Source organism: Haliaeetus leucocephalus, unplaced genomic scaffold (assembly GCF_000737465.1).
Source record: "Haliaeetus leucocephalus isolate CR32 unplaced genomic scaffold, Haliaeetus_leucocephalus-4.0 Scaffold0, whole genome shotgun sequence".
NCBI lineage: Eukaryota > Metazoa > Chordata > Aves > Accipitriformes > Accipitridae > Haliaeetus > Haliaeetus leucocephalus.
In genome coordinates, this window is record NW_010972436.1 from 11,940,592 (window position 1) to 11,954,074 (window position 13,483).

Genomic DNA, 13,483 nt, shown 5'->3' on the forward strand with positions numbered 1-13,483 from the left:
TAAAATCTTTACAGGATTTTCGTTTATGCATATGGAATTTCCTGCTGATGTAAAGCCACAGAGGGGTCATCAGCTAGTTTTGCCACTGTCCTGCATAAGCACAGGGGGAAATGCTAGCATAATATCTCTTAAGGATATCGTACCTGGCTAGCAGTACATGTCAAAACTGCCACTGTAGTTCTGCATTAGTCTGAGTCAGGCAGAGTGGCATGGGGGAGCAACTGGCTTTGTGTCAGCTTCAGCTGGTCTGGGGTATGTAGACACAGGGGATCATTCTGCAAAAACGCTTGTCTGTTTGTCTCTGAAGTAAATAACCCAAACAGTGCAAACAAAGCAAACCCAATGACAAAGTGTACCAGCATACTTTGGTTTGTTTGTTAAAATAACCCTTTATGTTTGCTTTATTATGTTATCAGCCCAAGAGGATGAGTCCATCCTGTTAAGTAAGCTCAGCTCTCTTATCAAGAGAAAGACATCGTCTTTTGAACATAAAAAATAATTAATTCTCAAATGTGTAGACATATGCAGAGAGCTGCCCTTTAGCCACATCTTGTCCCATTAATGACCTGACATCCCAAACCAAACGTGCATTTCCCAAGTGGTGTCCTCAGATGGGAAAGAGCTTGCCTTTTATCATGACCTTTGACTACTGGACTTGGAATGACCTCTTGTGGACACATGTGGTTTGCCTCCTATAGGATGAATGCTTCTGATCAAAAATAGGAGACCACACAGTGATAAAACAAGTACAGTGTACAGTCTGCTCCCCAGGTTTTTAGCCACTGACAAATAATAAGTACCATGTACTTCCAGATTTCAGGGCAGAGACATAAAGGAGGTAATCAGTAATAAATGAAATGTGTGTCGACAGGTGAAAGATGACAGTGTACATCTTTGTAATATTGGTTTAGGTGACAGAGCCCTCTTTCCCTAATGAAAAAGCTGCATTGTTAGAGGTCCAGCATGGATATCATTACAAACTTTCTGTCTTTGCTATTGATTATGTCAGTACAGGGTGGTTTGTGTTTCTGCTAAATAAATGCCAGATGCCTAAATGTGAATCAGTTGTAATCAGAGGAGCTTTGTTTTCTTATCAGTGCACTGAAGGCTGACTGAGCCAGATGAATGCACTCCCCACTGGTAGTGAAGCTGATGAGCCAAGCCTTATTGAGACAGTGATAAGGTGTACTTACCTTGATAGATCTTCATTGTGTATTTTAGGGGTTGTACTATGTCTTCATAATGACCTGTAGAAGGCGGTGGCTTACAGTTTACATGTCCCTCTACTCTCCAAATCCATCCCAAAGTCTGGAGGCCCAACCCAGCCTAACAGTGCCCTCTGAGTTTTCTCTTCATACCTTCATCAATGCAAAAGTGGGTGTGCCAGATTCAAGCCAGCAGTGCTGTGATAGCACTCCGTCAAGAAGAGCTGTTGCGCATGTACAGAGGACTTGGTTGCAGCTGCTCAGAACAGTATCTTTTTTTCCAGTGGGATGAATGGAGCAGTGCCACTCAGTCAGGCCTATGGTTTTGGACTGCATAGGCAGGCATCGCTGTACAGGTTCTACTGAGAACACACTTTTAAGTGGGTTTTGTTTTGAGCTGGTTTGGGTTTTTTCCGCTGTGAATACTGTCTTCAGATGTAGTCATGAAGCTGTGGTCCACAGTGTTTGCTTGCCTTCATCCATGGACTAAAAATGTGCTCAGGCAGTCTGGAGCCAGCTATGTGCTGCTGCATATCCTAGAGAACATTGCTGTGTTTCCTAGCATAACTGTCTGTTGTATTGAATATTGAAGTTTCTTTATGTTCATACCACAGACATGGCATCAGCACAGGCCAAGTTGCAGGTGGCTGTGTTTCCGTTGTCCCCTGTCTGACTTAATGTGAACTTTTAAGAAAGCAGTTTTTAAAGAACTGTTTTTGAGATCATCCACACCGCTTCCCCTTCCACTCCTCATGCCCCTCCAAAAACTGTCTGCTATGAGGCTCGGATTCTGGCAGACAGCTGTTCACAGTGTTGCTTGAAAAAGATGTGGTTGTGTGGAAGAGCAGGGTTTCACTTCAGATAAACCTCATTACTGTAAACATGGTATGCTGGCAGGGCAGATTTGCTGCTTGTTTGTTTCTTTCTTATACTGTAGCAACAGCATGTTCCTTCATTTACACACTTCTCATTTGTCTTTTGGTAATGTTTGCATTTGTGTTGCAGTTTAGTCCTTGTGGAGTTCAAGGCATGTAAATATGTTGCCACATCCTCATAGTCTTGAGACATGAAAAACAGAGAGAGATGAAAAGTCAGATAAACTCTTCATTTTCTTCTTACTGAATTGCTGAAGAATTACAGCATTAGGAGTAATTTTTAAGTAGATGGCTTTCAAAATTTGTCGGGTTTTTATGATATTGTCTATTTCCTAAACGATGGTATTTGGTTTATGCCCTTTGTTCTACAAACTTGGCTTTTTGACTAATTCCAGGGAAATCATTAAGACTGTCCATGCATCAGGTATTTTCCAAACCCAAGCTCCTCTTCTGCACGTACTTTTGTTTAGAAAATGATAAAACACAAGAACTTTGAGTGTTATCATTCTGGTCTCAAGCCCATGGATCCAAATGCTACTTGATGCATGGCATAGCTCCTTGATCTACGTGCTTCCTTCATACCCAGCTGCCTTACTGTCTGCAGGCAGCTGGGCTCTGCTATCTGGCCGTGCTTGCTGTGGAGCAAAGCCACTGCACATGCGCCAGCACACAAGTCCTAGCATGCTCCTGAGCTACCTTCCCACTGCCTGAATTTGCATGTATGTCCAAGTGCTGTCATTTTGTCCATCTGTATGTACAATGCAGATGGATGCAAAATTGTTTTTGCTGTTTAACAGTGGGTGAATTTATTTTTATTGGTAACTGTGTGCATGAGGTGCTGTACTTCCTTGTCTGCAGGGGCAGACAGGCACTGGGTTCTCTGAGGCCGGCTGCAGCTTCACAGCCCTCTGTCACAAAAGCGGAAGGTGATTTCAAAGTACAGGCTTTTGTTTCAGTAGGCTGGAGCACATGTGCCAAGATATCATGGTGATAATTTCTTCTGATTTCTTCCACATCTTTTAATACCTTCTTCACTGCATAAAAATACTTTGCAGAGCATGAGCAGGGGTTTAAAAGTAGAAAGTAGTAACTTTAGATAAAGGCTTTGGCATATAAGCACTTTTATTAAAAATTAAGGGCTGAGTTATATCCAGAGTGCTAGATGTGAAGCATGCAAATTACCAAATTGGGGTTTTAGGAAGAATGCTTTGTAGCCTTTTGATACTGCATTGTATTCATCGTATATCAGCATGCAGTAAAATGTAATGTTCTCTACTGCCTGTAATAATATAGGAAGCGGTGAAAATTGGAATGATAAAATCAAATCCAATGATCCAGAAAAACAGCCAAAAACATAAGCCAGTGTTTTTAAAATTTTGGGAGGCTGTATATATATAGGTAAAAGTAATTTTGTATTACTTTTTAATTATTTTCAAAATAAAGAATTCAAACTTATGAGCTGGCAGCTGTGATTGAAGTTTTCTGTAAGAAGAATCCGTAAGCATCTGCCTCTTACATATGCTGGCTTGGATATTCAATAATGAAAGACTGAGTAACTGTTGAATGGGTTTGTAGAGATCTAGTTACTTGTGTTGCTGTCTTTATAATGAACATCAGTTTTGTTTGTGTCTTAATCAGAATTTCTACCTGGCAAGCAAAGGGAAGAATGAAAGCAAAGAAATGAATGATAAAAACAAAGAGGCTTTACTGGAGGTAAGCCAACTTTCTAGCTTGATGATGCAAATGTCACCAAAACTCTGCCACCATCTGCATCTGCTCTGCAACAACTGCGTTTAGTTCTTTGTGAGCAAATGTGTAACAACAGGAAATTCTGTGATGGTTGGTGTCTTTGTGTCTAAGGTTTAATATGTGGATTTTCCTCTGCATCAGCTGCTCACCATTAAAAATGCAGATTGTATCCCCTACCAGCAAAATTAAATGATGGAGAATTATTTTGTTGTTATAGACCCCAATGCCATGAAACGTTTTCACTTAGTGTTTCTGTGAAGAGTAATGCCATGATAACATGTTATACAAATAAATAAAAAAAAGAAACTGCTGTGCCACACCCTTAGGCCAGCCCTTGTGACTTTATATTGTTAGTAAGGCTGATCAGTAGCAAACAATTATCTTCTGGGTTAGAAGTAGATGTACTTCTCACTACCGCAAATTATTAGCTGTACTACAACAGAAGAAGAACCTTTGCACTTTTCCAGAAAGTCTGTTTAGCTTCTTGCCTTTCCTGCTGAAGTTTTACTTCAGTTGTATGTTTGAGAAAAATCCAGAGCTATATGAAAGAAAAGATTATCACAGTTCTCCTGGCAAGCATTTTGACTTTGGTAAAAGTTCACACAGGAAATGCTGTTCTCAGGTAACTGAGGATTCCCATTTCAAAATTAGTGCATCTTATGAAGGCACCAGATGTCAACTAGCAGAAGTCCTGGTAAATTCTAAATGAAAACATTAAGTGATAAGTGTGTTGGCATTAAAAATTACCCAACAGTAGGTCCTTCAAGCAAACAATGCAGTATATTTGTTTAGACAGTGTTGTAAATGAGAGCGTGTATTTCAAAGTGAAAGCAGAGATTGAGGGGTATTTTTTTCTTTAGCTGTTTTTAGAGCTATAAGCAGTTTCTAAAGATTCTCTCTACAGAATCTATAAATACAGCAATAGAGAAAAACTGACAGCAGCAGTACCAACCATTCTGTTTTATTGCCTTCACTGAGCACATTTATGTCTAGTTAAAACCTTTTGTAGGTTTTTGCCTGACCCTTTAGAGAATGGAGTTTTTGCAAGCCTTCTTTTCCAGTGTGAGCACCCAACTTGCATGGCTGAGTTGCCACATTAGCTTGGAAAAGTTTCCTTTGCCCGTCTAAGGTGTTCATCTCCCTGGTAGCTGCATTCCCCATGTTCATATGTTCACTGTCACAGGAAATGTCTTTATTTTTTAAGGGAGCATTTTTCTGCTATTTATTAATAGGGTTGTGCCTAAATCAATTTACTTTGTGTATTATTATTCTTGTTGCACAGGAAAGCTTCTGTGGGACATCTGTCATTGTGCCAGAGCTTGAAGGGGCCCTTTACTTAAAAGAAGATGGAAAAAAGTCCTGGAAGAGGCGTTATTTTCTTCTACGAGCTTCTGGAATTTATTATGTACCCAAAGGAAAAACCAAGGTCAGGAAGCCAAATAATCCTTTTAGCGGTAAAACAATTCATGGAGGTGAAAGTGAAGAACTCCCAAGGTGATATTTTAAGAGCACTGTCTGGTGCATCTGGGAGGGTCAGGGTTTTTTTGGTTTAACTTTGACTACGCCACTTGTGCAAATATTAGAATGCAGTCACTGAATCCTGTCACGTTTCTCTCCTTTTGATTTCTATGGTTAGATAAAAGCATTAATGAAATAGTACTTCTCCGGAAGTCAGTAGGGGAAAGAAAAACAGCACAGCACCCTTCAACTGGTGTTATGCTGCCAAGATGCTTCACTGTTATATGGGTTCCCTGTGGAAGAATATTTTAAAAGTTCTCAAATAAACTAATTTCTTATCACAAAAAAGGTGGAATTTTACTTTGTTTGATACTGACTTTCTGTGCCAGTAACTAGCATGCAGAAATGCTGTACGTTTTTTCCTACAGTGATCTTTACCTAGAGAATGCATTGTGCCTTTTAAGGCTTTTTAAGACACCCCTTTGTGTAGAAAGAAGTGAGACAGAAGCATCCACCTGACTGAATCAAATGCACTGACATGTAGTATTGCAAAATATTTAAAGAGTCTGAATGCCAGCACTGGAGAAGCAAAGGGGTCCTGGGCATGTTGCATGTAAGGGTGGCTGGCTTCTCATTTCCACAGTGATGAGGTAGAATAGTGGCTTCTGGGACTGGTGGTATTTTATGGGTTTTTGTGTTCTGAAAAGCACTTCTGTTACCAATTACAGCTCTGATAATGCTTCATATTTGAAAATTCTGGTGCTGCTGATGGAGCTTTACTGTTATGATTTGTGCTGTGAAACTTAACTGTTCTGTTATTCCCTGACTAAATTACAAAGAAAAAAAAAAGAGCTTGTAAAGGAATGTTGTGCTGCTGCTCCACTGATCTGTGTTTATAATCAAATCTCAGCAAAACACAGACCTAGATTACCTTGCTGCTTTCACAGCAATTTATTTTGACTTTACCTGACCATGAGATAACAGCTTTCAATCCTCAAGTCATGTTGCACACACACAATATCCTATCAATTAGGAGCTAGAATGCTATTTAGAAGGCACTTAAGGTGGAAAGAATGTAAGAATATTCAAATGAAAAGTCCATCTTGGACATTTCCTTGTAGCCTGCCTCCAATGATGGCCAGTAGCACAATGCCAAAGCAGGGCAAGCATATACTGATAGTTAGCCAGCCTTTTTTTATCATCCAGCGATTCCCATTTCAGTGACTGTACATCACAGTGCAAATGAGGAAAGTGCTTTCTTCTTTCAGGTGGTAGGCTGCAAACATAGGCTCAGGACAGAGCCATGCGGTCACCTTGTAACAGCTGTTTAACGCTTTATTGCCTGTTGGTCGTTACAGCCTGTGTACCACCCTGCCTATAACTGAGCTATTTTAAGGAACTGTGTGACTGCTTCAAACTCCCTATATTACCAACTCAGCCACTCACAGAGATTGAGGACCTTGAATCTAGTTCTTTATGAGACAGTCACAGCTCTTTAAAATGGTACTACAATCAACTGTTTGCTCTTGCTTCTGTACAGCCTCACACAAAAGGATGCATATGTCCATGCCTCAGCCATTCCAGAGAAAGTCAAGTCTCAGCTCAAATCTGTGTTTAATGGTGATTCAAGTTAGTTACTAGACTAATTCAGGTTAGGAGGCTCAGGCACACATCTTTTGTGGAGACTGTATTCTCTAGCAGATGAGCAGGGTGCAGTGAGGGTGCTAAACATCTTAAAGCACTGCAGCAGAATTTAGTAGAGCTCTTCAGTCAAAGCCCTTAAATTATGAGAGTTCATCCTTCATCAGGGTGGTATGAAGAGTGCACATGCACTTTGCTGAAGTCATTCAGTTGTGGGTAGAGTGATCTTTCATTGAGGTACAGAAACAAACAGTTGGCGGACAATAGTATCTTCAGCTGCTGCAGCTGTTTTCAAATTCACCATGTAATCATATTTTCACTTGTTAGAAAAAAACAAAGAAGTGTGGCATACTTTTGGCACTTTGTGTTGGCTGTAAAACACATTGCAAATGGGAAAATACAGGAACAGGTTCAGATAATTTTACACACGTGTCTGGTGTCTTTTGTTGTTTGGGGTATTTTGTTAACAAACCAGGCACCAGTCAGCACTGCTGTCTTAATTTCTTTCTTCAGCATTACTCTACTTTTATGCCATTCAAAAACATGCTGTTAATGGACAGAGTCACAAAACAACAGAATCAGAATCGCAGATAAAATTTTTAAATTTGTTTCTGTTAATTGTGTTGCTTTGTCGTGTTAACATTGCAGAAATACTAGCAATATGTGCCTTTGTCCCTTGCATAAAAATTTGTTCCTTACTTAGAAGAAAATAACAACCGCGTTCATATTGGTCTTAATTGCCATTACCTGGTTCATAAAGGAAAGGAACAACTCATTTTACTGCATGGGTTTGAGCACATTAAGAAAATTACAGTGTTGGAAAATCCTATGTCCACACAGTCAATGACAAAATCCCTGACGTCAGCTTCAGGGGAGATAGGGGAGAGAAAGAAGCCCTGTCTACATACAGTGTGGAGCGTTTCCTTTCCCCACAAACCTTACTTGTGAACTCAATATGTAAATAAACCCAACTCAAGGGCGCATTGTAATGAAAGTATCAGTTAAGAATAAGAACAGCATAAAAGAACCATCATATGCATAACTATAGAGAGGGGTTGTGGTTTGGTTTTTTTTTTCTTTTTTTCCCAATTTCCCGATTTCTCAGTTTAACCAATAGTGACCATGTGACACAGCCATTTTTGCATTTCCACTCAAAGGATTGCAAAAGTTATGCTTTGGATGCAGAATTCTGCACTGAGAAGCATGCCAGCAACAGGAACCTTGTTACTTTAGCAACATATTGTGAACAAACATACATTATGATAAACAGAAAAGGAATGATACCAGGATATCTGAGAAAATTCAAAGCAAAACAGATGAAAAGTGTCTGTATTTTCTGATGAGAGAGAGAGAACATGGTGTTCTATTTGGTCTTATTAGCCATAAGCCAAAATCTCCACACAAAGCAATAAAGCACAGCAAAACCAGAACAACAGGAGAATGTTGCACCGTGTTATATATTGTTCCTAATTGTACTGACCCTCTTCCAATTGTTAAAGAATGCACACACTTAAAATTTATCTTTCTTCAGTCAACTTCTTGACAGTTTAAAAAAATAAAAAGCATTGGCATTCATGCATTTGAAAAAAGTCCTATTAATGAGTTTCACGTCAAAATCCAGTTTGTTCTAACAATGATGTGCTTGGTTTTCATTTGTAGACATCACGGGATCTGGCATGCTTCATTCAGTTTGAGAATATGAACGTTTATTATGGTTCTCAACACAAAGTGAAATATAAGGCACCTACAGATCACTGCTTTGTCTTAAAGGTAACGTACAAGAAAAATAAGTTCTGCAAATGTCACACACAGTTTCTTTTATATGTAAACATGTTCTAAGTTTGAAGCTTCAGGGACCCTGATGAGATAGAATATCTCCTGCAAAAAGTCATGTCTATTTCCTTCTTCGCTTCATTGTTGATCAGCAACATACCTTTAGAACCTTTATTTTAAGACTGGTAGTCCTATGATGTATGTCTACAGTGCATCTGTAAAGTTGTCTTCAATACAAGCCTGAATATGCTTCCAGTGACTGACTGTTCAGGTGTCTGGACACATCTGGACAAATAGCACCCAAGGCAGATGTATAATAAGACTGGCAGTCCCTAATGTTGACATTATGAGCACTATAGACTATATACTAAAAAGTATGTCTACTTTTATTTGCAGTGTAGTCATACCTGTTGAGTGGTTTGTTGAACTGAGATGCAAAATCTTGCAGGAATAGACATCTCAGATGGTATATACTATTGCACAACTATTCGTGGTAGGAGGGCAAAAGACATTGTTCATCCACTCATGAAAATCAGTGCTTGCTGTTGAGGTAAGTAATATCTCATTGCTGCCTCTCCAGGTAATAGCACTGCAAATAGGCTGGGAATTCTGCATTCCTCTCAAGAAAGGAAAAGAAGCCCATGCTTTTCACATAGTTTAGATAGCAGAAATGAAGCTTTGAAGTTGCAGTAATTAGGCCTTGCTTTCTATCTGTCACTAATACAGATTTTAGAATACAGTGGGATTACTGTGTACAAGATAGAAGATAATCTTGTTGCTCCTTCTCTATTTAAAGGCCTGCAGTGCAAACAAGGTGTTAGAAAACACAGTATCTTGCCATCTCAGAAAAAAGTACGGGAAACATTCACATCAGAGGTCACTTATAGTACCACACTTCTGGCTGTAGCTGCACACTTACAGCACTATTTTATTCACTTTCAAAATGTGTGCTAGCCTGATTTACACATGGCCAAGCAGAAGTGGTTTATGGACCCAGACTTATTTTCTGAAGCAGATGTATCTAATTAACACAGATGAGCAGTTTTAATACTATAGTTCTCCACAAAATGCTCTGCAAAACCACTTTATCCTTTTTTTGTAAAACAGGGGTGAGCCTTCTGAAGTTAATGGGTAACCATTATTTCTGAAAAATACAACTTCTAATAAAAAAAAAAAGGGAGCTGATTTAAAAAATAAGGGGAAATTGATTTTCTAAAGAGGTGACTGGTCAAAGAAGTATCTGACTAATTTACTAACAGTTTATTCACATTCTGTTCAGATTTTTGAAGTGTATATAGTAATGCATTTAACTGTTCACAGTGATTAGGAAAACTTTCTGGACTTACTGCCATCTTTTGTGAAAAGAGGTATGCTATAAATAAGAACTTACACCAAAAAAAGTCATAACTAAAATACTTGCTTTATTGTGTGGTGTTAGCACTGTACCCTCAACATGATGTGAAGAACAAGATCAGAAGCTCACTAGGGGAAGCTTTATGTGTAATAGGCTTATAAACATATGAAACCTACTTAGCAAAACTGTTTGCTCTGATGCTTCTAAAATGTGTTGGCAATATACCAGAATAAACATCATATTGATAAGATCATTATATGCAAGCAACACTACTTAGTGATGAATAGATCATGTTACAATGATTGTTCTTCGTTTTAATTCCCACAAATCAGCATTTGATAGATTCTTGACTGGCTAAGTTTCAGACTTGGCTTCTTTTAACAGCTGTCTCTTGCAGTGGCTGGAGTTGGTCAGGAAGTATGGGCAAGTATTGATATCTTCAAATCTTCTGTTGTTTCAAAAGTGGAAACCTCCCACTTGGGGTGACTTTCTGAGGGTGATGCAATGGAGAGTTTCATATTTATTGAATTCTATATATACTTCTTTGAAGGCATGCAGCTGAGATGAGTTCTGTCATATCCTCTTACCTGTGGAGGTTGGAGCTGAGAATGTAATACATCTTGAGAACTGTGGGCTGAGGGAAAGAGCAAAGTTAAATGTTTGTGTCTCTGACTGGATGCTTGGTGAGACAAAAGTGTGTGGACAGGAACATAGAGCCATTTATTACACTTGGTCACATTTTATTCCTGTCTGTTTTTATTTGGAAGAAAATATCTCTCTTGCTGTGAGACACTTGTCCTGAGATGTCAAAGGAAAATAAACCATCATCCTTGAGATATTTCTCATCCTGACATATTTTGAGAATAAAGTCCTCATGATGAAACAATACTTTTGCAGACAGGTGCAATGAGCAAAAGGCAATAGATTTAACAGGTAAACATTTGTCTTTATTGTACTGGTATCCTAGTAATTTTGAAGGAATTTGGATGCCCAGTTCAGTCCAAGGTAGATGGAAATTTCTCCACAGCCAAGGCTGCACTGCTGTGTCTTCACAGCACTCCCATTCCCCTCTCTGTGCCTCAGGACAGTGAGCTCTGCAGAGGTTCTCTTCCAGTTACTTGTTTGTGTTGTCTGCAGGAGAAGATTATCTGTCTTTAAAGCAAATGGTGGAAAGTAATTGGAAGAGTAGCAGCCATAGCCCATGCTAGCTGTTCACTGAGGATGGCTGTAAATCAAGGAGGTTTTCACATTTTGGAAAATAGGTTAGTCTGAAGCCTTTATTAGCTCCAGCAAGCTGTAACATCACTTAGAAAGTTTTTGCATAATAGCATACCACTACATTTTTTTCAAAAATTGTTGCTTTCTGAGGACCTCCTTAGGAACTGCTGTGTCAAAAGAGTGAGCAGTCATAAACCAAGTTAATTGCTCTGTAATGTTTCAAATGTAACAAAAGAAACTGCCCAGCTCAGAGGCAGGAGGCTAGCTTGTACTTTATAGTGCAGGAGAAATGCAAGGACTTGGCAGCTTCAGCAGTACCTTGCTTCTGTGCTAGGTGGAAAATCCTGCTGAATTCAGAACCAGACATAATTTCCCAGCTTTGAGCATTGAGTTGAAAAAATACCATATTTATCTCTGGTTAAGCTAATTGGCATCCTTACTTCAAGAACAGGGAAAATGCCCTTTGTTCATTCAAATGGCAGCAAATGACCAGTGAGATAGGCTGATTTGGAGTCGAATATGGCCTCACGCTTGAAGGAAGCATCCGTTCTTTTCCTCTAGTCCCCATTTGAATGATGAGCCTTCTACACAAATAACTAGGCTAAACCCAGTAACATTTGTACCTGCCTTCAAAGGTCCTGTCTCATACTAGCAGGGAGAAAAGATAAAACATTTCTTTTTGCCTCCCCCCAGCCTTGGTCATCGTTATGGTCTTTATGGAGGGAAGAGCCCTTAAGAGATATTATACGAACGAGCAGAGCATTCCTGCCATTTTTGCATCTATGTGCCAGGCATCCCCAAGAACTTACGGGAAAGAGGAACCGTATAACTAATGTTAATGACAACACTGGTGACTTGGTTTTAGCTAGAACAATGAGATTTCTCACCTTGTCTGACCTGCCCTGAACTATATGGGTTTTTGCCTCAAAGTCTTCATGACATTTCTTTGAATGTTGCTTCACCTTGATCTCTAAATGGGATGTGGACTTTTTCTCCAGTTTCTTCTCTTAGACTACAGTGAAGTGAGGGGCTTGCAGAGACGGTGAGCCTTTGGTCCTAGTGCCTGTCCCAGCTAACATGCATCCAATCACCGGGAGCCAGCAGCTCCCTCTGTCCTGTTTCTTTTTTTAATCTAGCCATTTAATTTCAGCTTCAGTGGTCATACCTGGGTTACTTAGCTGATGCTGGCTTGGGTACTGGTGTTAGTGTAGCAACAAGAAGATCATGCACATCATGGGCAGGTTGCTTTGATACGAGGTAGGTTTTGCAGCCTGTGATGTTGGAGCTGCACCTAGACTAGCTATTTTAAACTAGCTCAAATATAAATCTTCTTCTGCAGATCCATCCTGTGGGATGTTCCTCTTACAACTAGAGAAGCATGTTGTGTTGCGAGTGCTCCTTGCCTGTAATTTCTTCCTGTTACATCAGCACCCCGTTGTATATACTGTAGCTCAGAACAAAAATGGGGTGTGTTTTGCTTATTTGTCAACCATCGAGACACTGAGGAGATAATGGGGAAAAGGGTGGTGTGCCAGAAACAATTCAAAAGCACATCACACTGTCTACCAGCAAAAGAGAGCACACTTTGCTGAGCTTATTCAGGAGTTTCCTTTCAGGATGATTCAGGAGACAACTTAACAAACCAGTCGCTTCCTCATATCAGCTCCTCTCAGGCAGCAGAATGCCCAGCTGGGACCAACCAAAAAAGAGCACAGCTGGCTGGTTGGTGTCAGAGAGCAGGGTCACCTTTAGCTGTCCATGTGCAGCAAACCAGAACTGATGAGGCTGTGTCCTGAGGACGAGAGCGCAGCCTGGCACAGAGGCTCCGATGGAGTTGGCTTTCAGGAATCCTTAGGTTTTGCAGCAGCTATAAAGCTTGAAGAACTGTTTTATTTCCCAGTAGCTACTTGGTCTGTGCTGAGCTATAACTTTCTTAAACTGAATTGTTCTATACCACTGCTAAACAAGCCTTCCTCCCTTAAGGGAAGTCCCACATTTAGAAAACAAAAAACAACATAAAGAACCCTCAACATATTAAAAATAGAGCTTCCAAATAAAATAAATACTTTGGGGGCATCTGCTCCTGTAAACATGCAGATTCTTCCTATTTTCTACTCAGCCTAAATGTAATGCTTACAAAAATTTAAAGATCCCATCCTTCACTTTGACATCAGATAAAGTGAGTCTTTTCTTGGTAGAGACCTCCATAT

At 39.8% G+C, this 13,483-nt stretch overlaps 1 protein-coding gene across 1 annotated transcript in view; it reads left to right on the forward strand.

Moving 5' to 3' along the window:
• Positions 1–13,483, forward strand: part of APBB1IP (amyloid beta (A4) precursor protein-binding, family B, member 1 interacting protein) — a 68,816-nt gene that overhangs the window by 39,086 nt on the left and 16,247 nt on the right. The window contains exons 8-10 of the mRNA XM_010582334.1: positions 3,719–3,793; positions 5,112–5,255; positions 8,588–8,698. Coding sequence (XP_010580636.1) covers positions 3,719–3,793; positions 5,112–5,255; positions 8,588–8,698 — 330 coding nt within the window. The remainder of the gene's footprint in view (positions 1–3,718; positions 3,794–5,111; positions 5,256–8,587; positions 8,699–13,483) is intronic.